Raw genomic sequence first — 25,233 nt, forward strand, 5'->3', positions numbered from 1 at the left:
GGGGGGGGGGACGGTGCATACAGAGGGTACCATAATGTAGCGTGTAGTGCAGGGGATCACTTTCACTACAGTAGCAATCTCAACAGGGCTTATTTTCGGGGGAGGGCTTATTTTAGAGGAATCTTACACAGTAAGGGGAGGGCTTATTTTCGGGATAGGTCTTATTATCGGGGAAACATGGTATACATGTACAACCTGTATTGAAATGCTTATCTTCCCAGTAAGGGTGGGTGACAAGTGAGGAAGGGAATGAATCTGGAATTCAAAGTTTTAAAATCAAATGTTTAAAATATATATATATATTTACTATTATCAATATTATTTTACATGTAACCGGGAAATAAGATATACAGGCACTGCGGCGTAGAGATCCACCGTGCCCTAATGGAAAGTTGGAGGAGGTATGGGAGAAGATATGGGAGAGAGCAGATTGGAGGAGGGGATATCCAGTGGGATCACTATTTTGGGGTGGTGGGTAGGAGAAAAATGGGGAGAAATTTTGTAACTCAAAATCTTGCAGAAAGGAATGATATAAACTAGAAATTAATAAAACATTTGATTAAAAAAAGAAAAGACTAACATCTGTGATAACAGCTACAAGGTTGTAGGGTGGCTTCAGGATCTAAAAAGATTTTAACAGGCTAGACAGACTCTAACAAGTTCAAATTTACAGCAGTTAAGGACCTGAGACTTCACCAGGACTCTTTCACTAAAGCAACTGTCTATAATTTATGGTCTTTGAGGTATATTTGATGATCACTAAGTTAAGTTCATTCTACCATTAAACAAATATTACTTAATGTGTGCAAAGCACTTTACTAAGTATTAGGAATACAAAGACAAAAAAGAGAATAGTTCTTGCCCTTCAAGAGCTTCCATTCTATTGGAAAGAAACAACAAGCACAGAGGCAAATCAAAATACATACCAAGAATATGGGTTTTTTGGTTAATTTTTAGTTTTCAACATACATTTCCACAAGGTTTTGAGTTACAAATTTTCTCCCTGACTTTCCCCTACCCACCATCCCAAAATAGTGATCCTACTGAATACCCTTTCCCCCAATCTGCTCTCTCTTATATCATCCTCTATTCCCCCTGTGACTTTCTAGTAGGACAAGGTGGATTTCTATACCACAGCATCTCTATATCTTATTTCCCAGTTGCATGTTAAAATAGTAATAAGAATAATTTTTTTAACATTTGATTTTAAAACTTTGATTTCCAGATTCTTTCCCTTCTTCTCTCATCACCCACCCCTACTGAGAAGATAAGCAATTCAATATAGGTTTTTCATGTGTAGTTATGCAAAAATTTTCCATAATAGATAATATTGTAAAAGACTGACTATATTACCCTCTGTCCTATCCTACCCCCCACTTGTTCTATTTTCTACTTTGACCCTGTCCCTTTTCAAAAGTGTGTGCTTCTAACTACCCTCCCCACCAATCTGCCCTCCCTTCTATCATTCCCCATTTTATCCCCTTCCCCCTACTTTCCTGTAGGGCAAGATACCCAGTTTGGTATGTATGTTATTCCCTCCTTAAGCCAAATTCAATGGGAGTAAGGTTGACCCATTCCCTTTTGGCTGCCTGTTCTTCCCCTCCATTGTAACAGTTTTCTCTTGCTTCTTGTATATGAGATAATTTACCCTATTCTGTCTCTCCCTATCTCCTCTCATTATATTCCTCTCTCATCTCTTAATTTTATTTTTTAGATTTCATCCGTTCCTATTCAACTGATCCTGTGCCCTCTGTCTATGTATACATGTACACACACACATATATATGCTCACATATGTATTTATAGGCACGTATGCCCTCCTATATAAACATATATATGTATGTACACATATATATATAATATATACTCCCTTCAACTGTCCTCATACTGAGAAAAGTCTCATGAGTTACAATTATCATTTTTCCATGTAGGAATGTAAATAGTTCAATTTTAATCAGTTCCTTATGATTTCTTTTCCCTGTTTACCTTCTCATGTTTCTCTTGCTTCTTGTATTTGAACGTCAAATTTTCTATTCAACTCTGGTTTTTTCATCAAGAATGCTTGGAAGTCCTCTATTTCATTGAGTGACCACATTATACTCAGTTTTGCTGGGTAGATGATTCTTGGTTTTAATCCTAGTTCCTTTGACCTCCACACTATCATATTCCAAGCCCTTTGATCCCTTAATGCAGAAGCTGCTAGATCTTGTGTTATCCTGATTGTGTTTCCACAATAGTAAAATTGTTCCTTCCTGGCTGCTTGTAATATTTTCTCCTTGACCTGGGAACACTGGATTTTGGCTATAATATGCCTAGGAGTTTTCTTTTTGGGATCTTTTTCAAGAGGTGATCGGTGAATTCTTTCAATTTTTTTTTTTTTTTGCCCTCTGGTTCTAAAATATCAGGGCAATTTTCCTTGAGAATTTCTTGAAGGATGATTTCTAGGTTCTTTTTATGATCACAGCTTTCAGGCAGTCCAATAATTTTTAAATTCTCTCTCCTGGATCTATTTTCCAAATTAGTGGTTTTTTCAATGAGATATTTCACATTGCCCTCTATTTTTTCTTTTTTTTTTTTGGATCTGTTTAATAGTATCTTGATTTCTCATAGAGTCATTAGCTTCCATTTGCTCCAATCTAATTATGAAGGAATTATTCTCTTCAATGAGCTTTTGAGATTCTTTTTCCATCTGGCAAATTTGGCTTTTTATGGCATTCTTCTCCTCATTGGCTTTTTGGGCCTCTTTTGCCATTTGAGTTAGTCTATTTTTTTAAAGGTATTATTTTCTTCAGTCAGGTTGTTGACTCTCTTTTCATGATTTTCTTGCATCATTTTCATTTCTCTTCCCAATTTTTCCTCCACTTCTCTTACTTGATTTTCAAAATCCTTCTTGAGGGGTGACTAGGTGGCACAGTGAATAGAGCACTGGCCCTGGAGTTAGGAAGGCCTGAGTTCAAATCCGGCCTCAGACACTTAACATTTACTAGCCATGTGACCTTGGGCAAGTCACTTAACCCCAACTGCCCTGCATTCCTCCCTCCAAAAAAAAAAAAAAGAAGCAAAATCCTTCTTGAGCTCCTCCACGGTCTATAACAAGTTTATATTTTTCTTGGAAGCTTTTGATGCAGGAGTTCTGTCTTATTTGTCTCCCTCCCATTCCATGCTTTGATCCTTTTTGTCCTCAAAAAAGGAATCTAAGGTTTGATTATTCTGTTTGTTTTGCTTCCTCTGCTTGCTGGTGTTGCCAGTCAATTACTTGACTTTTGAGCTCTTTGCCACAGTAGAACTCTGCTTCCAGAGAGGAGAGATTTATCCCAAATCCCTGGGGTTTTTGCAGCTGCCAGAGCTATTAGGAGGGTGCCCTCTCTGCAGCCCTCACAGGCCCTGGCCCACTGACCAAACACCCCAGGACCTCCACCCAAGACAACGATCCAGATCCAAGCAGGTTATAGCAAAAGCAATTACCCTCTGAGTAGCTGCTTGGTCCTCCTATGATCTGCAGGCTTGGAGCTCTGGAGGCAGCCTCATGGGGAAGCAGCAGCATCCCCTGCAATTCTGCCACCTCTCACCCCAGGGGCAGGGGCCAGACTGTACCCTTCCTTTCCAGCAAAGTTCCTGACTGACCTTTTACTTGCTCTTTGGCGTTTATGGGTTGAGGAGTCTGGAAACCACCATAGCTGCTGTTGATTCACTCTCTTGAAGTCTGCTCCATCAGCAACTGGTTGGGGCAGCCCTGAGACCAAAACTGCATGGTTCATGGGGTCTGCGCTCAGCTCCCAGCAAGCTGTGATGAACCCTTCCTGTGGGCCTGCCTGACTGCCTTCAGCAGTAGATTTGTTTCTCTCTGTCACCTTGTGGGTTCTGTAGCACTATAATTTGTTTAGAGTCATATTTTATAGGTATTTGAAGTGGTTGTTGGGGGAGCTCATGGAATCTCCTGCTTCTATGCTGCCATCTTGGCTCCACCCCCCACCCCATGCAAAGTATATGTTAAGAAATTTCAGACAGAGAGTAATAATAACTATGGTAATATCAAAACCTGGGGGAAGAGGTGGCATATGAGCTGAGTCTTGATGGAAGAAAGGAATTCAAATAAATGGAGGTAAAGAAGGATCATATTCCATGTGTGGAGGATAGCCCTATGCAAAGGCACAGAGATAGAAAATGGAATGTTATGGACAGGAAAGAGCTGTTTGGTTAAAATGTAGTTTGTATGTAGATCAATATGAAATCAGTATTAGAAGGTAAGTTGGAAACATTGTGAAGGCCTTAAACAGAAAATTTTCTATTTGAGTCTAAAGGCAATAGGGAATCCCAGAAATTTCTTGAGTGACAGTCATAACTGCTTTAGTAACATAATTTTTGAAAGTTTCATTTCTCAGTTAAGCATTTATCTTCTCTCCTCTTACCAATAAAAACGAAACAATACCCTCATAACAACTATGCCAAGTCAAGAAAAAGAAAAAAATCCCCATATTACAGGAATATCAGTTTGATGACTGCCAAATGACTTACCCAATAGACAAAAAGTGAATCAAAGTCAGAGGCATGACATGAACCCACATCTTCCTTTAGAAAATAAGCTCTTTGAATAAAGAGAATGTTTCACTTCTGTCTTTTTATCCCCAGTGCTTAGCATAGTTCCGGGTACACAGCATTAATAAGTGTTCATTGTTGTTGCTTTTGTTACTGACTTCAAATCCAGTATTCTATCTACTGCGTCATGGTAGCTTTAATAAGGATGAATTTAAAGTTCAGTATTTAGATTCAAAAAATAAAATCAGCTACACAAATGCACTTCAGTTGTTTTTCATTTGTGGCCAATTCCTCATGACCCCATTTGGGGTTTTTTTGGCAGAGATACTAGAGTGGTTTGCCATTTCCTTCTCCAGCTCCTTTTATAGATGAGGAAATGAAGGCAAACAGGGTTAAGTGACTTTCCCAGTGTCATACAGCTAGTAAGTGTCCAGGGCCAGATTTGATAATCTGAAGTATGCTATATAAACAGTAAGGTCTTATCATTATAATCATAACTACCATCAGAAGTGGTACAGAGGAAAGAAGGTGGAGTCTGCAAACTACAGGCTGGGGAACTTGATTTCAATTCCTGGCAAATTCTGGACTATATGACTAAATAGAGAGCAAACATCTAAAAAAAGGAAGTGGAGATCCCAGCAATCCTACAAGGCTTCATCAATAACAAACCAGAGCAAATAATTCAATAGACACCGAAATATTTATCACTTTCAGTAATATCAAAGACCTGGAGAAGGTGGACACTCATTAACTGGGGAATGGCTAAGCAAATTGTGGTGCATGAAATTATTGGAATAATATTGCATTCTAAGAAATGATGACTATGAAAAATTAAGAGAAGTATGAAAAATGTTTTTGAACTTGAACAGAATGACACAAGTAGAACCAAGACAATCTATACATTAATCACAATAATATAAATGGATAAAAATACAATGAAACTAAACTGTAATTATAACGGCCCAGCCAGGCCATGGAGACAAATCAAGAAAAAGAAGCAACCTTTCTTCTTTGTAGAAGTGGGAACTTTGTATATGGAATATTGCACATACTGTCACACAACTGCTGACTGGTTTTGCTGAACCAATTTTTTTTCCATTTTCCTTTAAAATCTTTTTTACAAGGAATGATTCAATGGCTGGGGAAGAGGGAGGGATATGTTCAGAAGGTGACACAAAAATAAAAGAAATCAATAAAAGTAACATGCAAAAAAGATGGGTCATGTCAGACTGACTTCATTCTTTTTGTTTGTTTGCTTGTTTGTTTGGATAGGCTTACTAGACCAGTTAATTAAGGGAATACTCAAGGGGTTTCAGTAAAGCATGTGACAAATTCTCTCACGATACTTTGATGTACATATTGAAGAGAGGTAGACTAGATGATAGCACAGTTAGATGGACTGCAAATTAGTTAAATTACCAGACTCAAAACATCATCATTAATGGGTTGAAGTCAATTCAGAAATCTACTGGATTGCCCTGTAGATCTGGTCTTGGCACTATGCTAATTAATATTTTTATAAAGACTTGTAGAAAGATATAGATAGCATGCTTATAAGATTTACCAATGACATGAGTTTGAGAGAGATAACAAACATGTTAGATGATATCCATGATCCAAAAAGCTCTCAAGAGGAAAAATGATGGAGAAAAATCAAACAAGAAACACTTTATAGATAAATGTAGAGTCCTATACTTGAGCTAAGAAAAGTTGATTTCATAATTTCAAAATGAGAAAAGTTTAGTTAAAAACAATAGTTCTTTTGAAGAGAAGGGAGACCAAGGGGATTTAGAAGACTATAATCTCAATATGTCAACGGTGCAAAGTATCATCCAAAAACTCCTTCAAATTAACGTAATCTCAGGTTCCATTAAAAGAGGCATACTGTTTATATGTAGGGTGATAATGGTCCCATTGTACTTTGCAGTGCGCAGATCACATCTAGGATATTATATTCAATTCTGGGTAACACAATTAGAAAAAATATTAACAAGCTAGAGGAGTAACAAGTACAGAGGAGGGTGACCCGAATATCTAAGAGCCTTGAGATTATACTATGCAAGGATTGGTCTAATAAACTGGAGAGGTTCAGCTTAAAGAAGGAAAGACATACAGAATAGCTTTTTTCAAATATTTTAAGAGATATTATAAAGGGCTGCCAGGGGACAGAACAGAAAATAATGGGTAGAATTTACAGCAGTAGATATAGGTTTGATGCAAGGAAAAATTTTCTACCAATCAGAGTTAATCCAAAAGTGCAATGGACTATTCTGGGAGGTAATGCTTTCACTATAATGAAAACTCCACTTCAAGTGAAAACTGGATGAACATAGATTTAAGAATGGCTAAACAAATTGTGGTAGACATGATTAACCAATCAACCAATTACTTGATAAACATTTATTAAGTGCTTACTATGAGCCAAGAACTATGCTAAGATACAAAAAGGTGCATAAGATAGTCCCTGCCCTCAACAAGCTTAAATTCTAATGGAAGAGACAACGTGCAAACAAATACATTAAAAAGCAAGCTATATAAAGGATAAATAGGAAATAATTGACATAGAGAAGGTGTTGGAATTAAGAGGGATTGGGAAAGGCTTCTTATAGAAGGTGGGATTTCAGTTGAGACTTAAAGGAAGCCTGGGAGGTCAGCAATTAGAGTGAAGGAGGGAGAGCATTCTAAGCATGAGAGGACAGCCAGAGAAAAAGCCCAGAGTTAAGAGATGGAGTTCACGCAACAGCCAGGAGGCTGTTGTCACTGAAATAGAAAAGTAGATGTCAGGAAGTAAGGTGTAAGAAGATTGGAAAAATAAGAGAGGGCTAGATTATGAAGGGCTTTGAATGCCAAAAAGAGCATTTTATATCTGCTCCTAGAGGCAGCAGGTAGTCACTGGAGTTTATTGAATAAAGGGGATGACATGATTAGATCTGCATTTTAGGTAAATCACTTTAGTGACTGAATGGAAGATGGGTTGGAGTAAGGGGAGACAAGGCTGGCAGATCCACCAGCAGGCTATTACAAAAATACAGGCATGAGATGATAAGGACTTGCACCAGAATTGTGGCAGTGTCAGAGAAGAGGAAGCTTATTTAAGAGATGTTACAAAGATGAAATTGATAGACTTTAACAACAGATTGGGTATGGGAAGGTGAGAGAGAGTGAGAAGTCCAGGATGACTTGATACGTTAAATGACCAGACCCTAAGAGTAGTTATTAATGGACTGAAGTCAACTTGGAAGGAGGTCTCAAATGGAGTGCCCCAGGGATCTGGTCTTGGCACTATGCTCCTCATTCTGAGGAGAGTAAATATTTTAAACAAACTTCCTATACATTTCTTAACTTCTTCCTGAGTAGGTAGCTCATAAGAACAACTCAAATGGAAGAAAGGAAATGCGTGTGAAAACATGTCTGGCCTTTTAAAACTCTGATCAGTGCACTGACCAACCATAATTTCATGATAAAGTATGTTATCCACCTCCTGACAGAGAACTGATGGCCTCAGGGTCCAGAAGGAGGCATATATTTTTTGGACATGGACAATGTGGGAATTTGTTTTGCTTGACAATGCATATTCATTACAAGGATTTTCTTTTTCCTTTTTTTGTCCCAATGTTTGGGGTGGGGGAAGAGAGAAGAAATTTATTTTTGTTAATTGAAAGAAAAAATGTTTTAAATATGTCTATGGCTTGAAATGAAGGAATCAGAGGGCACTCAAACTTCATCAAGTTAAAATCAAGTGTTATATAGGAATGGCTGTATTAGAAGAGTAAATCTGCAAAACAAGAAACCACTGAGCTTCTTTTCCCTTACTTTTTTGTTTATGTGTATTAGACACAAATAAAAATACCCCCTTATGGAGTTCTCACTTGTATCTCTGGGCTTTCTATATCCAATAATTCCTCCTGTCATATAATGGGAGGACAAAAAGCATTTAATTTGGCAAATCTGACAGTGTGGCATAGCAGAAATAACACTGGACTGGAGTCAGAAGATCTGTATTCAGGCCCTGACTCTACCATTTAATAGTGGTAGCATTAAACTGGGTAAGCCCCTTAACATCTGAGTTTTCTTCCTCCTTTGTTAAACAGGAGTAACAACAACCATCCAGCATTGTTGTGAGATTAAGATTTCCCAGGGGGTGTAAAGTGTTGTGTAAAGATGGGTTGTTATATTTGTTATTGTCACAATGTAATCAAACCTTAAGGAGGAATATATTTATGAACAGGTACTGAACTCACCACTTTGTTATGTGCCATTAGCTGTAAAATGCTAGGTGTCACCCGACTCCAAAACTCCAATGCAGTAAGGATGGCTGTAAAGCTAAATTCATTCTGATTTTGGACAGAGGGAGCAACAGCAGTTTGTTCACAGTAGACCGTCCATAGTTGAGCAAAGATAAATGCATGGAAGAGGGAACACATGTGCAACACAGATGTCTGCAAAGGAGAATGAAGGAGAGGAAGATGTTATACCCAGCCATCATGCTGCCTCTCAAGGGAGCCACAAGTGGCTCGTACAATGTGGAGAAGCTTATAGGCAACATGTATCTGATTCAAGCCATCAGAAGATTAAAATGTTATTCCATTCTTATGAACTTATGATTCATCCTTGTCTGAGCCTCACTAAGTCAGTGGGAGTGTGTACTCAAAGAACAAAGCAGCTCTTCAGAGATAAAGCGTGCTACCTCAGCCCCTTTAATTGGCAGATTAAATCCTTTCCCTCTCCTTGAAAGAGCTGAAATTTCCATCACTGGAATAATTTAGTTTTGGGAAAAAGAGGAATAATATCAGCATATTTCTAATGTACCTCAGGTTCCACAAAGTATTTTTCTCATGGTAAATAGTACAAGAATTATAATCACCATTTTAGAAATGAAAAAACTGAGGCACTGAGGGGATTAGGTGGACTGTTCAGAATCACTCCTTAAACAAAAAAGCCTGGTTCCAATTCAGCAGCTATGACACTCTACGATGATGATTTTTAGCAATCCTCCATAAAACTTACCTGATGCCTTGGTAGGGTCTTTAGCCACAGAGTGAGTCTTCACATCTCTTCTCAAGGCCAATTTATCCTAGCCTGGAGACTACTCCCCATCATACCCTAACGCCCAACCTGGCCTCTATGCCTTTGCTCAGTTTCTAAGGAGGGCAGTTGATTGGCTCCTTTAATTTATAACAGCTTGGCAATGATGGACAGTAAATTCTATGAAGGTAGAACCTGCATAATCATTTTTTTTGTCTTCTCTGGTACCTTATGGGTACTTAATGCTTCCTGAATGAATAAATGAATGACTATTAATGACAGATCCAACCTTTTGGTTCTTTCACTGTGGATGGCATGGGAAAAGTACTAGATTTGAAATCAGGAAAGGTAAAAATAAAAACAGGCTGATGTTCTGTTTCCATCATTTCTTGCCTAGGTGACCTTGGGCAAGTCATTTCACCTATGTAAGCCTTAATTACAATTACAAAATGAAACCAATGACATTTTCCCTGATTGCTCCATAGGACCAAACAAGGTCATGGATGCAAAAGCACTTTGGGACTTATAAAATGCCATAGAAATGTGACCAACTGTTTTTATGCATTTTATTTTTGACTAACTGACTTTAAGGCTACCTTAGTGCGTTCCCAACAGAGTCTTATTTTCCTTTTTCATCTTTGAATGTGAGCTGTCATTCCTAGTATCTCCTCTGATGCCTTCAGTCTGCATGGAAACACTCTCGGAGGCCATGCCAATGGCATGAAGACTTTATCAGATCTTCTCAATCTGAAAAGACTTGAAGGCAGTCCCAAGGACAGTTCAGAAAAGTTCACCCTAGGAGGCTGACCACTAGATAATGATTTTCTTAATGATATCAAGTTAAAAACTAAAGTTTATGCAATTTACATTAATGAAGAAAGCACTTATAATCAATGAAACTATGGATGATGATTATCCAATCCAGCAAGTAGTTCTGTAACCAATATGTTCAAGGCATGCTGAAGATGACACACACACACAAACAAACAATAGTCCCTGTCTCTGAAGAGTTTATATTCTATTGGGAGGAAATGATCATAGGATCATAGCCTTACTAAGTAAGATCACATACTCAGTAAATATTAAAGGCAGGATTTGAAGTCAGATCTCTTGCTCCTAATTCATCATTCTTTCAAATACATCATTTTGCCTCTCAAGGTATACAAAGCGTTTTACAAACATTATCCTATTCAATCCTCACAAAAACCCTGTGAGTATGTGTTATTACTATCCCCATTTTAGAGGGGAAGAAACTAAAACCCAGGGAGGTTAAGTGACTTTTCTTTGTATACATAGTATGTGTCAGAGGCAAGATTTGAACCCAAATCTTCCTGACTCTAATCCCAGAATTCTATCCACCATGCCATACTGCCTATAAACAGTTAAATATATATCTGATAATTTGAGGAGAACATTAACTGGGGGCATTAGGAAACTTTCCTGTAGGAGTTGGCACATGAGCTAAAGCCTTGCAGTAAACTAGGGATTTGAAGGGTGGATGGAGTGAAGAGAAGGACTGCAGGTACCTTTAAAGGCTTGTTGATTGACCACAGTCCAGAAGGAGATACACCTGTGCAATGGCACAAAGTTGGGAGAACAAATGTGGAGTTTGAGGAACATTAACTAGGCCAAATTTTATGTGCCTCTGAAGGTTCAGACCAATAAAATAGCCCATGGAGGGTTGAAGCAGAGAGTTTTCTTTATTACATTAAACTATCATAGGATTATTTTTATATTCTAGATAATTATTCCTTTTTGTAATAAAGACACTGGCACAGCTAGGAAGCCAACTCTTGATTGCCTCCATAGATGAAGATACCTTGAAAAACGTAAACTGAATAAACACTTAAAGGGAAAAAGGAGTCTGGAAATTTAAACAACTTTAAATAAGGCATCAGTTGTTTTTAGAATGTACAGAGGAAAGGAAATGATAAGATTCATCCATTTTCTTTCCCAGAAGAAACATAATTAGCTGATAAAAGTTTCCATTAGCAATTTTGTTGCATATGGTCTCAATCCTGTGGAAATTGCTTACCTTTGATTGCTCAGGAAATCCAATAAGGATAACGATAAGATGATCTGCAATGTGGGACCCTGCATCCAGAGGAATTGGCATACAGGGAGATGAAGGATTTAGACACACAGAGTTATGTGTGAGTGAACCCAGAAGCAGCCAGGACAGCAAGCGGATATGAGAAACACACTCAATGAATTCTTTAGGCCTATAAGAGAAGAAGGAAATGTATAACATATGCAAGGTTTAAAGTCTTTTGAAAACAGTTATACTTGCCAGGAATTTAACAACAAACCATGGCATGAATTTTCAACCTTCTTATAAATTTAGAAAAGGAACTAGAATTAGGCTCTTATATGCCTCTAGGGGTCAGTCTATTTGATGTAAAGAGTTTTTTGTTGTTATTGTTTGTTGGTGGTGGTAGTGGTGGTGGGTGGTGGGCTGTGGTTGTGTTTGTTGTTAATATATTTGTTTGTTGTTAAATAACTCTCCTCAATCCCTATCAGATAACAATAGGTGACATTTGGTTAAAGCACTATTGTAAAATACAATAATATTTAGTTAGATCTTAGAATATTGCTTGCTGAAATCTCATCTCCTAAAAACTGCTTCCTTGACTCACATCCTTTATTCATATAAGCCATTGTAGCTGATAATTCATTTCATTTTATTTCCCAAGAAAACCTTCACTGATTATTAGTTGAGAACTATTTAGATATTTAAGAGAGGGGTTCTTAGCATTGAGATGTTAAGTGAATTCTCCAGTGTTACATAGCTAGCAGAAAATAAGGGTAGAACTTGAACCCAGGTCTTCCTGATTCCTAGGCAGGCTCTCTATACAATACATCTTCTAATTATTTACTTAATGATAAGAATGGTATTTTTCCTATCAATATTTTCTGATCAATATTATTTTTATTCAAGAATAATTTAGAAAGGGGTGGAGCAAAGATGACAACACAGAAGCAGGAAAACTCTGTGTGCTCCCCCAATAACCACCTAAAATACCTATGAAAAATGACCCTAAACAAACTTTAGGGTTACAGAACGCACAAAGTGACAGAGAGAAAGAAATCTACTGCTGAAGGTAGCCCAGTAGGTTGGCAGGAAGAGTCCATCACAGCACGCTGGGAGCAGCACCCAACACCCCATGAGCCCACATTTTAGTTCAAGGATACCCCGACCAGCCCCAGCTGGAGGGGCTTTGTGAGAGTGGATCACCAGCAGCTGTGGCAGTTTGGCTTCCAGAATTATCAACCCATAAATGCCAAAGACAGTGTGAGAGGTCAGTGTGGAATTTGTGGTAACAGGGAGTCCAGGAGAGTGGTCCAGCCACTGTCCCCCATAGGGAGAAGTGGCTGAGGGGTGGTGGTGGCTTCTTCAGAGCTCCTGGCCTACAGATTGTAGGGGGACCAAGAAACTATCCTGAGGGGTAATTGCTCTTGTTTTAACCTGCTTGGATCTGGATTGCTGTCTAAGGTGGAGGGCCTAGGGTGTGTGATAAGGTACTAGAGACGTTGGAGGCTTCTGAAAGGGTACCCAACTAATAGCTCTGGCAGCTGTGAAAACTTCAGTGATTGGAACAAAGCTCTCCTCTCTGGAAGCAGAGTTCTACTGTGCCAAAAAGCTCAAAAGTCAAGTAATTGAGTGGCAACATGAGCAAGCAAAGGAAGCAAAGCAAGGCCAGCAACATGACTCTAGATTCCTTTTTTGTGGACAAAAAGGATCAAAGCATGGAACAGGAGGAAGACAATGAAGTCAGAACTCTTGTACCAAAAGCTTCTGAGAAAAATACAAACTGGTTACAGGCCATAGAGGAGCCTAAGAAGGATTTTGAAAACCAAATAAGAGAAGTGGAGGAAAAATTGGGATGAGAAATGAGAATGATGAAAGAAAATCATGAAACTAGAGTCAACAACATGACTGAAGAAGATAACACCTTAAAAAATAGACTAACTCAAATGTCAAAAGAGGTTCCAAAAGCCAATGAGGAGAAGAATGCCTTAAAGAGCCAAATCTGCCAGATGGAAAAAGGTCACAAAAGCTCGTTGAAGAGAATAATTACTTCAGAATCAGAATGGATCAAATTGAAGCTAATGACTTTATGAGAAATCAAGATACTATTAAGAAGATCCAAACAAATGAAAAAATAGAAGTCAATGTGGAATATCTCATTGGAAACACCACTGACCTGGAAAATAGATCCAGGAGTGATAATTTAAAAATTATTTGATTACCTGAAAGCCATGATCAAAAAAAAGAACCTAGAAATCATCCTTCAAGAAATTCTCAAGGAAAATTGCTCTGATGTTTTAGAACCACAGGGCAAAATAGAAGTTCAAAGAATCCACTAATCACCTCTTGAAAAAGATCAACAAAAGAAAACACCTAGGAATACTATAGCCAGGTTCCAGAGTTCCCAGATGAAGGAGAAAATATTACAAGCAGCCATGAAGAAACAATTTGAATATTTTGGAAACACAATCAAGATAACAGAGGATCTAGCAGCTTCTACATTAAAGGATCAAAGGGCTTGGAATATGTTATTCTGGAGGTCAAATGAGCTGGGATTAAAACCAAGAATCACCTACCAAGCAAAATTGAGTATCATGCTTCAGGGGAAAATAAGGTCATTCAATGAAATAGAGCACTTTCAAGCATTCTTGATGGAAAAAAAAACAGAGTTGAATAGAAAATTTGACATTCAGATACAAGAAGCAAGAGAAGCATGAGAAGGTAAACAGGGAAAAGAAATCATAAGGAACTTAACCAAAGTTGAACTATTTACATTCCTACATGGAAAAACAATCATTATAACTTATGAAACTTTTCTCAGTATGAGAATAGGTGAAGGAGATATAACACACATGCATATATATATATGTCTATATAGCAGGGCATATGGATATATGAATATATATGTGAGTGTGTGTGTATATGTGTGTGTGTGTGTGTACAGGTATACACAGACAGAGGGCACAGGACCAATTGAATAGGAAGGAATGATACTTAAAAGTTGAAATTGAGAGATAAAAGAGGAATACAATGAGAGGAGTTTTAATTATCTCATATAGAAGAGGCAAGGGAAAACTGTTACAATGGAGGGGAAAAACAGGAAGGCAAAAGGGAATTAGTTAACCTTCCTCTCATTGAATTTGGCTTAGGAAGGGAATAACATACACACTAAATAAGGTATCTTGCCCTACAGGAGAGTAGGGAGGGGAAGGGGATGAGAGGGGGGGATGATGGAAGGGAGGACAGTTTGGAGGAGAGGGAAGTTAGAAGTACACACTTGTGAAAAGGGACAGGGTCGAAGTAGAGAATAGAACAAATGGGAGCAGGATAGGATGGAGGGCAATATAGTCAATCTTTCACAATATATCCACTATGGAAATGTTTTGCAAAGCTACACATATACAATCTATATTGAATTGCTTATCCTCCCAGTAAAGGTGGGAATGTGGAATTCAAAGTTTTGGAAACAAATTAATAATATATATATATATATATATATATATGTGTGTGTGTGTGTGTGTGTGTGTGTATACATATATGTATATGTATATATACATATATATATATATAATTCTTTTTGCATGCAACTTGGAAGTAAAATGTACAGGCATTGAGGTATGGGGATCCATCTTGCCCTACTGGAAAGTTGAAGGGGGATGGCAGAGGATATAGGAGAGAGCAGATTGTGGGTGGGGGTATACAGTATTGTATATATTCTACAATCACTGATTTGGGGTGGTGGGTAGGGGAAGGACAGGGAGAAAATTTGTAACACAAAATCTTGAGGAAATGAATGATGTAAACTAAAAATAAACATAAAATTTAATTTTAAAAAAGCAAAGGAATAGTTTAGAAAAACATCATTGTGGCAATGTTCATGTTCATCATGTACACAACTAGGAATCTGCTATACATCTGCTGTACTTCACTTATTTCAGATAAAGGCTAAAACGACCTGAATCATTTTAATGGTAATAAGAATTTGAAGATCTTCCCTTCCCCTTAATGGACCTAAGGAAATTTGAAAGTCTTCCCTGCTTTGAACATTTTCCCTGCCCCTAATTGTCTAATATGTGTTGAATGAGTGAATGAATCTGAATGGTCTTATACTTGGTTACACAAAAAAGGAAGGGAAGAAGTGTAGACTGACAAAATGATTTATATATGTACTATTCTAGTTCTCCTTACTAATCCCCAATTTCAGTTTCATGAGCAAGTAGTTACCTTCAATTTTTCAGGTCTAGATTAGCTACTACACTATTCTGCATACAAGGAATGCTCAATAAATTGTACTGGCTTAGTCTCTATAGAGTCAAAGTTCATTAGAGCTAAAGGGAACCTAGGAGATTCTACAGATGAGAGAAAGGAAGCTCTGAGAGGTGGTGTAACCTACACTACGTCACAAAAGATCTGGGATAAAGCTGCCCAAGTATCCAGGGACTCTTTCCCAATCCTTTAAGCCATGGTAAGTTGTGATTCATGACAAAGGAGAAGTCACCTAGTGGATACAGCAGTGGGACCAAGTTTGGCACTTGGATCTTTGGGCTTTCCAAATCCAATAACTCCTCCTGTCATAAAATCATAAAATCCTCTCTACTCTGTAGATGAACAGACCAAGGGTTAAGGTAGGCCACCTTTCACTTCTCCACTATAAGCAAGGGGAAATTCAAATTCAAGTACTTTACTCCTCACTAGCAAAATAACTTCCGAAAATTAAGAAAAGGCTTGTCACCTCTTATTATTCCCCAATGCACAATTTCCAAAAATGTTCCCTAAAAATGGCATACTTATCCCTACACCTCTACTCATATTTGAAATGACCTCCCCTGACTTATTATATCCTTCAAGGCCTAGCTTAGATCCCATCTCCAAGAAAGTGAGCCCTCCATCTCTTTGCCTGTTCTACTTCCTGTACTATATAGTTTAGCCTACAACTATTTTCCAATTGTTTTATATTAGTTCTGTCTGCCCAGTTAGATGGCTATCCCTTTGGATAAAAACCAGGTTCCATGCTGTGCCCCCCCCAGATAAAAACACATAACAAATATTTAATCAGTATATTAGATCAAAGGATAAAGTGAAGATCTATCCATTATCTGTGATTTTCAAATTAACCAACATGATCTAAATTTAGTTACATGTGAAATAGAGAAAGACTATAGCTAATTATACAGGTACAGTATTATATTGTGGAAGGGAGAGATTATTCACTACATTTGGCCACTAGATATGCTAAGTATTTGAAAGCTTTTCCAGAAGAATCACTAGTCCTTTGAGGTCTAATTTCATTGAATAAAAGCATTTGCAATTTTTTTCCTCTCACAACAATGTTATGAAGCATTTCATGTTCTGAGCTCAATAATGCTGCTGAATCATGAAGCCAATAGGCTCAGAGACACTGCTTCTTGACAAACTTTTGTTTCTATACTTCATACCAATCACAAAACATTTTACAAATCCTAAGGAAATTTAATCACTCCAGGAAGTGACAGAGAATTTTCCCTAGAATATCACCTTTTTTGGGAAAAAAAAACAGTTTGGGGAAAAAAAACTTACCCTTGTTGCATTGCAGAGGGAGGATGGTAGAGCCAGGGGAGGTAGCGAATAACAGCTTTGTTATCCCTATGGTTGCCTCTCGTGATTTCCATGGCTGCAATTTGAGCCAGCCCAACTTTGAGATGTCCACCAAAGGTATCTTCATGCAAAGGCTGAGAACAGGTCTTCATGTGACTCTATAAAACCAAAATGGGGATAACTTTTTACATTAATATATGAAAGACTCTTTTGTTAAAAAAATTTTCAATTTAGTCACATGAACCACAAAATGTTAGCTCTTAAAAGGCATCTTAGGCCAGATTGTTAAGAGTGTAGGCTGTTAGGACATAGCATGTTAAAGCTGGCAAAGGTATTAGAACATAGAATGTAAGCTTATGGAACATTAGAACTAGAAGGTACCTTAAATGGAGAACACTGTATTACACTAAAGGAAATTTTATTAATCCTTACTCTTTGGACTTCTTTCTCTACTATGTTCTAGTAACTTTCACCCTGGAACATCCCTCTTCCTCCACAGTCTTTTCGCACTGAAAGATCCCTTTGTTCCTGTATCCCCTTCCTCTGATTGGTCACTTCCTCCCAGAACCTCTATTTTAAGGACAGGCCCCCATGCCAACTTTCTCAATTTCTCTCTGGGCTCCACTCCTGATTCTCCAGACCTGTTTTTCCACCATACTCAGAGACCAGTAACACCTACTCCCTGTTAGATTACTTTTTGCTCTTTCAAACCTTTTCATCCCTTCTCAAAGCTCCCATGGATCTCTCTCCCCCAACCCTTTCAGCTGATAACACTGCTTCAAAATTTGTGGAAAAAAATTAGGCCTTTCACCACAAGCTCTTTCTGCTTCCCTCTTCCTCCTCTTGTATCACTCATATGCCTTTTACCACTATTTCCTCCTTCACCCCTGTATCACATGATAAGATGACCTCAGTCCTTACCAAGGTTAACTCTCCTACCTGCTCAAGTGATACCATTCCAGATCCTCTACTCCAATAGATTGCCCCCTCCATCATCCCCACTCTATCACTTATAATCTCTACTGACTCATTCTCTCTAAAACACTCCCATGTCTTTCTATCTTGAAAGAACCACATTTGATCTTTTCATACACAATATCACTCCGTATTTTTTCTGCCCTTTGTGGCTAAACTCTTTGAAAAGGCTATCTACAAAAGGTGATAACACTTTCTCTCCTCTCACTTTCTTCTTAATCCCTTATGATCATTCCACCAAAAGTATTCCCTCCAAAGCTACCAATGATCTCTTAAATTGCCAAACCCAATGGCAACTCCTCTGCAGCCTTTGACACTCTCAATCACCCTCTCCTCCTTAATACTCTTCTCTCTAGGTTTCCAGGACACCACTCTAGATTGGTTCTCTCCCTGGATCCTCATCTAGATCATGCACTCTAACCATAGGTGTCCTACAGGTTTCTGTCCTGGACCCTCTTCTATTTACCCTCTCTATTACCTCATTTCATCAGCTGCCACAGATTTAATTACCATCACTATGCTGAAGATTTTCAGATCTATCTATCCTGCCCCAATCTCTTTGCTGACCACTAATCATGCATCTCTAACTACCTTTCAGACGTCTCAAACTAAATATCCAGTAGACATCTTAAACTAAACACATGTCCAAAACCCAAGTCACTTCCCCCCTGCAACTTCACTATTACTATAGAAGGCAATACCATCTCCCAGTCCTCAGGCTGGAAACCTAGGAATTATCCTCAACTTCTTATTATCCCATCTGTTGCCAAAGCCTGTCAATTTCACTTCTGTAGCTTTTCTCAAATAAGCCCCTTTCTCTCCTCTCACCACTCTAGTGTCACCACTCTAGTGCAGGACCTTATCAAATCATGCCTGGATTACTGCAATAGCCTGCTGGTGGGACTGCCTGCCCCAAGTCTCTCCCCACTCCCATCTATCCTTCACTCAGCTACTAAAGTGATTTTACTAAAGCACAGGTCTGAGCATGTCAAGCCTCCTACTTAATAAACTCTAGTGACTCCCTATTACCTCCAAGATCAAATATAAAGTCCTCTATTAAGCATTCAAAATCTTTCATAACCTAGCCCCCTCCTACCTTTTCAGTCTTCTTATACATTATTCCCTGATATGTATCCTTCAATTCAGTGGCACTGGCTTCCTTGTTGTTTCCTGAACTACATCTTGCAGCTCTGGGCATTTTTTCCAGCTGTTCTCCATTCCTGGAATGCTCTCCTTCCTCATCTCTGCCCACTGGCTTCCCTGGATTCCTTCAAATCCCAACTAAAATCCAATCTACTTCAAGAAAGTTTTCTCAACCTCATAATTCTAGTGCCTTCCCTCTGTTAATTATTTCTTATTTATCCTGTATTTAACTCATTTGTCCACATTGGTTTCTTTGTTGTTTCTCCCACTAGATTGTGAGCTCCTTGAGGGCAGGGACTATCTTTTTGCCTCTGTTTGTATCCCTAGTGCTTAACACAATGCCTGACTCATAGTAAGGGCTTAATAAATGCTTATTAATTTGACTTGACAAGCCTTTCAATTTACAGGAAGAGAAATGTGTCTAGAGAGTAGAAGTGCCTTCATTATCTCTAAGCAACACTCCAATAATTCACCAGTTAAGTTCAACCAAAAAAGGATCATGTCTGTACCTACTTGTGTTATGAAAAATTGAATCTATGTGCTAAATCTATTTTCCTTCTAGCTAAAAGTTTGTACACTATTATTGCACTAAGGTTGCTATGTATATAGAAAAAAACCAGATCATCCAAGCAGAATTTAGAAGCTGTGTCCAATGACAGAAACCTCTTTCTTTTTTCTCTGATGCATCTCTTCTTAGATCACTAGGTTCTTGTTGATCAAAGAAAAATTGTTTGCTGACCAATTTTGAATTAGGCTATTTTTTGTGCTTGGATTTTTTTTCTGCATTAAGTCTAGACTTTTCCTCAGTGTTTTCAGATCTATCAGTTCCCTAGTGGGAGGATGATGGAAAGGAGGCTGATTTATATTAGTTACTCATTCCACCCCAAAGAACAATAAAAATGATCAACACCTTCATTAAACCACTCTCCTGGAGCAAATCCTTTTCTTACAGAACTCTGTCCAGAAGTCTACTTTTTTATCATTACATTCTACATTATACCATACATATTTCACAGGCTCATATAGTATTTATAGGAAAGGGATTTTAAAGATCGTCTTTTCCAAACCCCTCATTTTACAGATCAAGAAATTAAGACCTGCAGATCACCAACATAGAAAGCATCATTTAAACCCAAATCCTCTAACTCTAAATCCAAGATTCTTTCTTGGTACACTGCATTGTCTTTTCATGTAATATCTTCCAATGGAATGTCAGCTTCTTTGGTGCAGAAACTAGTCATCTTTCATGTTAGTATCCCCAGCAAGGACCTGGGGTGGTGAGTAAATGTTTGCTGGACAGTAGGTTCTCAGTGAATGAATGAATGAATGAATGAATGAATGAATGAATGAATGAGAAGAGACATCATGATGTAGTAGAAAGAACAATGAATTTGGAGCATGAAAAACCATGTTTCAGCCACAGTTCCTCTACTTAAAGGAGCTCCTCTCTAAGACTCACTTTCCTTTTCTATAAAATAAGAGGCTTAGAATATATGGTGCCTTAGGAGCCCCTCCAATTATTTCATTGTATATTATGTTATCTGTATTTCCCAAACTGATCTGGTCATAGAACACATTAGAGTTTTCAACCGACCAAATCCAATAATGTCATTCTAAAGAGCCTATAAGTATGGATATACAGTTTGAATAGGGCTGAGGAAATTTTGCTACACAATAGAAGAAACTGTTTATTTTCATACAAAAAGTATATTTTGCATTCATATTTTGACATAGATAACTTACTATTTGTTATTCTAAAATAACACTAACATTAACATTTTCTTACAGAACCTCCTACTCATATCACAAAGAGCTTCTGGATTCCACAGAATACAGTTTAGATTATATCATTAATATCATTCTAGACTATTTAGATATAAGGCATTGATTTTTGTTAAATGTTTGCTGAAGTAGCTGAGATAAATGAAGATAACTCCAGCTGTTATCACAATCTGGAAAGAAGGGCAGTTAATCTATAGGGCAGGAAGGAAGCAGCTGTTGACAAGAGTCCTAACGAAGACATTGATTTCTTTCCCATTCTATTACTTACTATAGGTAGCAAATTAAAAAAAAAAAACAAGAAGAACCTCAACCTCCAGAATAATGTTAAGTTGGACCATTATATCATAGTAGTTGAATTATGTCCCTTGGAAGGAAAGAGAGCAAGATAACCGGATAAAATCTCTACATGGTAGAACATTGAAGCTGTGGTGAGTCCCTATATACCTGGTTAGCTTTCTCTGTGCATCCATATATGTGTTTTCCTATATCATATGTACCAAGGAAAAGTCCTATGTGGTCAGTGGTCCAGGCACAGACTATACCAAAAGAATGAGCAATGATAATTCTGTCATCAGGTCCATCATCAGTTCCATAAAAGCAGCATCCATTGCTTTATCTCTTAAATCCTTACCTATTTTCTTGGACATGCATATAAGAGATCATGAGTCCTTGACACCAAGTAAACATAAATCTTCATGCAAACTAACCATACACAATATAAAACATTTTAAAATATTCCCCTTAAATTTAGAAAACCCAAAAGCTAAGGCTATACAAGTCACATATATGTGTTGACCCTACCTTAAGTTTGGTTAATGTATGCATGTCAGCAATAAAGTCCAGTACTTCATTAACGTATTGTCTCATGCATTCCATAGCTGCTGTTCCACACTAAAATAAAAGGAAACCCATCGATTAGTTTGACTCTGGAACCCCACTTTTGCCCTTCTTTTTATTGTGAAGATAGTTAAACTCTCTCTTATTCTGTACTGTTTCTTAGTGAGTCCTCTTTCTAGCTTTCCGACCTATTCTGCACTATTCAAAATCACAGTTTGTTTGAATCATATCAGTTTGGAAATAAAATAAATTTAGGCAGTACTCAGGGTGAGGGGCAACAAAAATCTATTAAGTACCTGTTCTGTACCAGGCACTGGAGAAAAAGACAAAAGTGAAATGGTCCCTCCTCTCAGGTGACTTACATTCCATTGGGGAGACAAAATGTACATATGTAGCCATGTGCAAAATAGATACAAGATGATGTTGAAGGACCAAGCTGGGAGAATATCAACAGCTGGGGCAGGTGTTTGGGAAAAGTTTCACATAAGTGACACTGGAGCTGGGTCTTGAAGGAGACTACAGATTCCAAGAGGCCTGTGTTAAGGGAAGCCATTGCTAATTGGTTGTTGCTCATAAGATTCTAGATTATAGAATTCACACCTAGAAGGAACGTATGAGATTAATTCATTTATTTTACAGATAAGGAAAAAAGATGCCCTGAGAAGTAAAATAAGCAGCCCAAGGTCACACAGATCACATGTGGCACAGTGCAATTCAAACTCATATCCTAACTTCAAATCCAGTGGCTTTTTTCCCACTGTTCCACACTTCAGTATTTCAAAAAGTAGTTATTTCATTGGTTGGGATACTCCCTCCACCAACGTGGACCTTAACCCTTCCCTGCCTTAGCATTAAGTTTTCATGAGTTGTTTCATATGGAGACCAATCTTCTAGTGATGCACATCTTTGGATTTAGCAAGGCTAGTCCTTATATGACAGAGGCAGCCTAGTAGCACCTGTCAGGGTTTGCTTAAAAGTATTGCCTTTAAAATTCCACTCCAATAAGACACCATAGGAGAACTTTAGAGGAGGAACTGGTAGTTATTTAGAAAAGAATGGGTTCTTTTAATTTAATTGGATTTTTCCAAATGTTGGTGACCCTCCTTGGCCATCTTAGTATGAACCACCCAATAAAAAAGTGACTTGTTATTACTACTAAGATTCTCCTACACAAAGACTGAAAAGCACCATGGAGATTTATCAGTAGGCTCTTTTACCTATTTCCATTTAATGTATTTTTCCAAAGAAGTCATTGTACATTGCTCGTCTATTCTCAAAAGTCACCGTGTTAACCTCAAAGCATTGATCTTTCCCTTTGATAAAAGACATGCATGTTACTGTTTACCTCTTCCTCAGGGTAAGGAGTGGGTGAAATAACAATGAGAGGAGAAAAGAAATGGCTGCCACTCCTTTTCTTTCATCTTAGCAGGAAACTTATAGAACTTTTTAAAAAGAGACAGCCAGTGATAAAGAATACCACTGTACTTAGTTATTTAAAGATGTGAACCTACTGCCTCTCCATGCAAATGAATTTAACATGTCACGGGCAGAGGGGAAATGCTCACATAGACTAAATGATCAAAGGTATGCTGAGGTCTCTATGCTAGATTGCCTATAGTAGAGTTCAAAAGTGGATCATCTCTGAAGCTTAATTAACAGTCCTGTGGAGACCTACATTTCCTTAGGGGAATCCGAAATTTGGAATACTTAATCCATTCACCAATTGACTCTCATTTCCTGTATTCATTTAAGTCTGAATTGTGCTGAACAATATCACCTTCTAGCTTTTCCTCCAATGTTACGCCTGTCAGTTTCTATGGCAGGATAACAAACAGTAAAATAAGGTCACTGGCATGCCTGCCTGTCAAGGTGTCCTCCAACCATTCCATGGCAGCAACAGTTTTCTTTTTTGTTTTTTTCAAGTCAAATGACAGAATTATAAAAGGTTATTGAATATTGACCCACGAATGCAGAATTTGAAGGGATTTTTCCCCCAGTTTGTGCCATCGTTTAGGCCTTTTTTATATGCCATGCAAATTTGAAAATCTGTTCTCTAGATTTTCTCAAAGTGATTTTTTCCTTTCAGCATCAACATTTATGCCATATTGATCAGACTTCTACAACAAAAAAACTATTATTGGAGGATATATAGTCAGTATTTACCATATAATTCAAAGCTCCAGAAAAGGAAGGTTGAGAATTTACCACTACTTAGATATTTTCAGGCTCACAGGTGTCCAATTTAGAGAATTTAAGCCCCAAAACCAATATGGGGTCTGATATATCTGCCTGACTTGGCTACTTTTATAAACCAGATCAGAAAACTGCCAACACTTTCACTTTCTGCTTTGTAAGCACACCTGTGGCCACAGATTTGGAAAATATAAAGGATTCAGCCTCATTTATCTTTTCAGGTTTATCAACTGACTGATTACACTAGAAAAATGATGAAATCAGGTTCTTTGATTTATAGTCCCAAACTGCAACTTGAAAAGATTCATATCTAACTTCCTCCAAACTAATTTTATAAGATTCAAATAATTAAGATCTATGTGGAATTTAAAGTGCTTCAGGGAAAGGTACTAGACTACGGGTGGGAAACCTGCAGTCTTGAGGCCACATGTGGCTTTCTAGGTCCTTGGGTGTGGAATTTTGACTGAGCCTAAGTTTTACAGAACAAATCCTTTAACTGAGGGGTTTGTTCTGTGAAGTTTGGATTCAGTCAAAGGGCTGCACTTGAGGACCTCGAGGGCCATATGTAGCCTCAAGGCCACAGGTTCCCCACCCCATGCTGGACCAATAAGGGACTATGGGTTTTTCTTTTTTGCTTTCTTCAAAGATAATGTGAGCACTTCCACTTAACTTTGATACTTCAAAAGATTTATGATTTCACTGGAGTGGATATTCTCTCCATTGATTAAGATAATAATCTTTCAACACCTTAGTAGACAGGAACCTTGGAGAAGCAGATAGTGCTGGACTTGAGGTAGAGGAGACCTGGATTCAAATCCTGTGTGAACATGGGCAAATCAGTTAACTTTTCTGAACCTCCTTTTCCTTTTCTGTAAAATGGGGATAATGATATCTGTCATACCTTCCTCACAGGTCTATGATGAGGTCTAAAAACGATAATGCTCATAAAGAGATCTGCAAACATCAAAGTGATCTCTTAATATCTGTTATTCTAAGGCAGCTGGGTGACATAATGGATAGCATGCCAGACACGGAGTCAGAAAAACCTGAGTTCAAGTTTTACCTTAGATACTTATTAGCTGTGTTACTCTAGGCAAGTCACTTAACCCTTCTATTCCTCAGTTTCTTCATCTATAAAA

The 25,233-nt window shown here is 38.0% G+C and overlaps 1 protein-coding gene across 1 annotated transcript in view; it reads right to left on the bottom strand.

Annotated features, from left to right (window-relative positions):
• UNC79 (unc-79 homolog, NALCN channel complex subunit) overlaps positions 1–25,233 on the bottom strand; it is a 345,437-nt gene that overhangs the window by 11,397 nt on the left and 308,807 nt on the right. Inside the window, exons 46-49 of the mRNA XM_069086022.1 lie at positions 21,866–21,955; positions 17,147–17,322; positions 11,597–11,783; positions 8,778–8,975 (exon numbers count right to left, since the gene is read on the bottom strand). Of these exons, the coding sequence (XP_068942123.1) occupies positions 8,778–8,975; positions 11,597–11,783; positions 17,147–17,322; positions 21,866–21,955 (651 nt within the window). The remainder of the gene's footprint in view (positions 1–8,777; positions 8,976–11,596; positions 11,784–17,146; positions 17,323–21,865; positions 21,956–25,233) is intronic.

Source organism: Petaurus breviceps, unplaced genomic scaffold, assembly GCF_028583685.1.
Source record: "Petaurus breviceps papuanus isolate PSGF00001 unplaced genomic scaffold, PetGlider_PUasm1.0 177, whole genome shotgun sequence".
Taxonomy (NCBI): domain Eukaryota; kingdom Metazoa; phylum Chordata; class Mammalia; order Diprotodontia; family Petauridae; genus Petaurus; species Petaurus breviceps.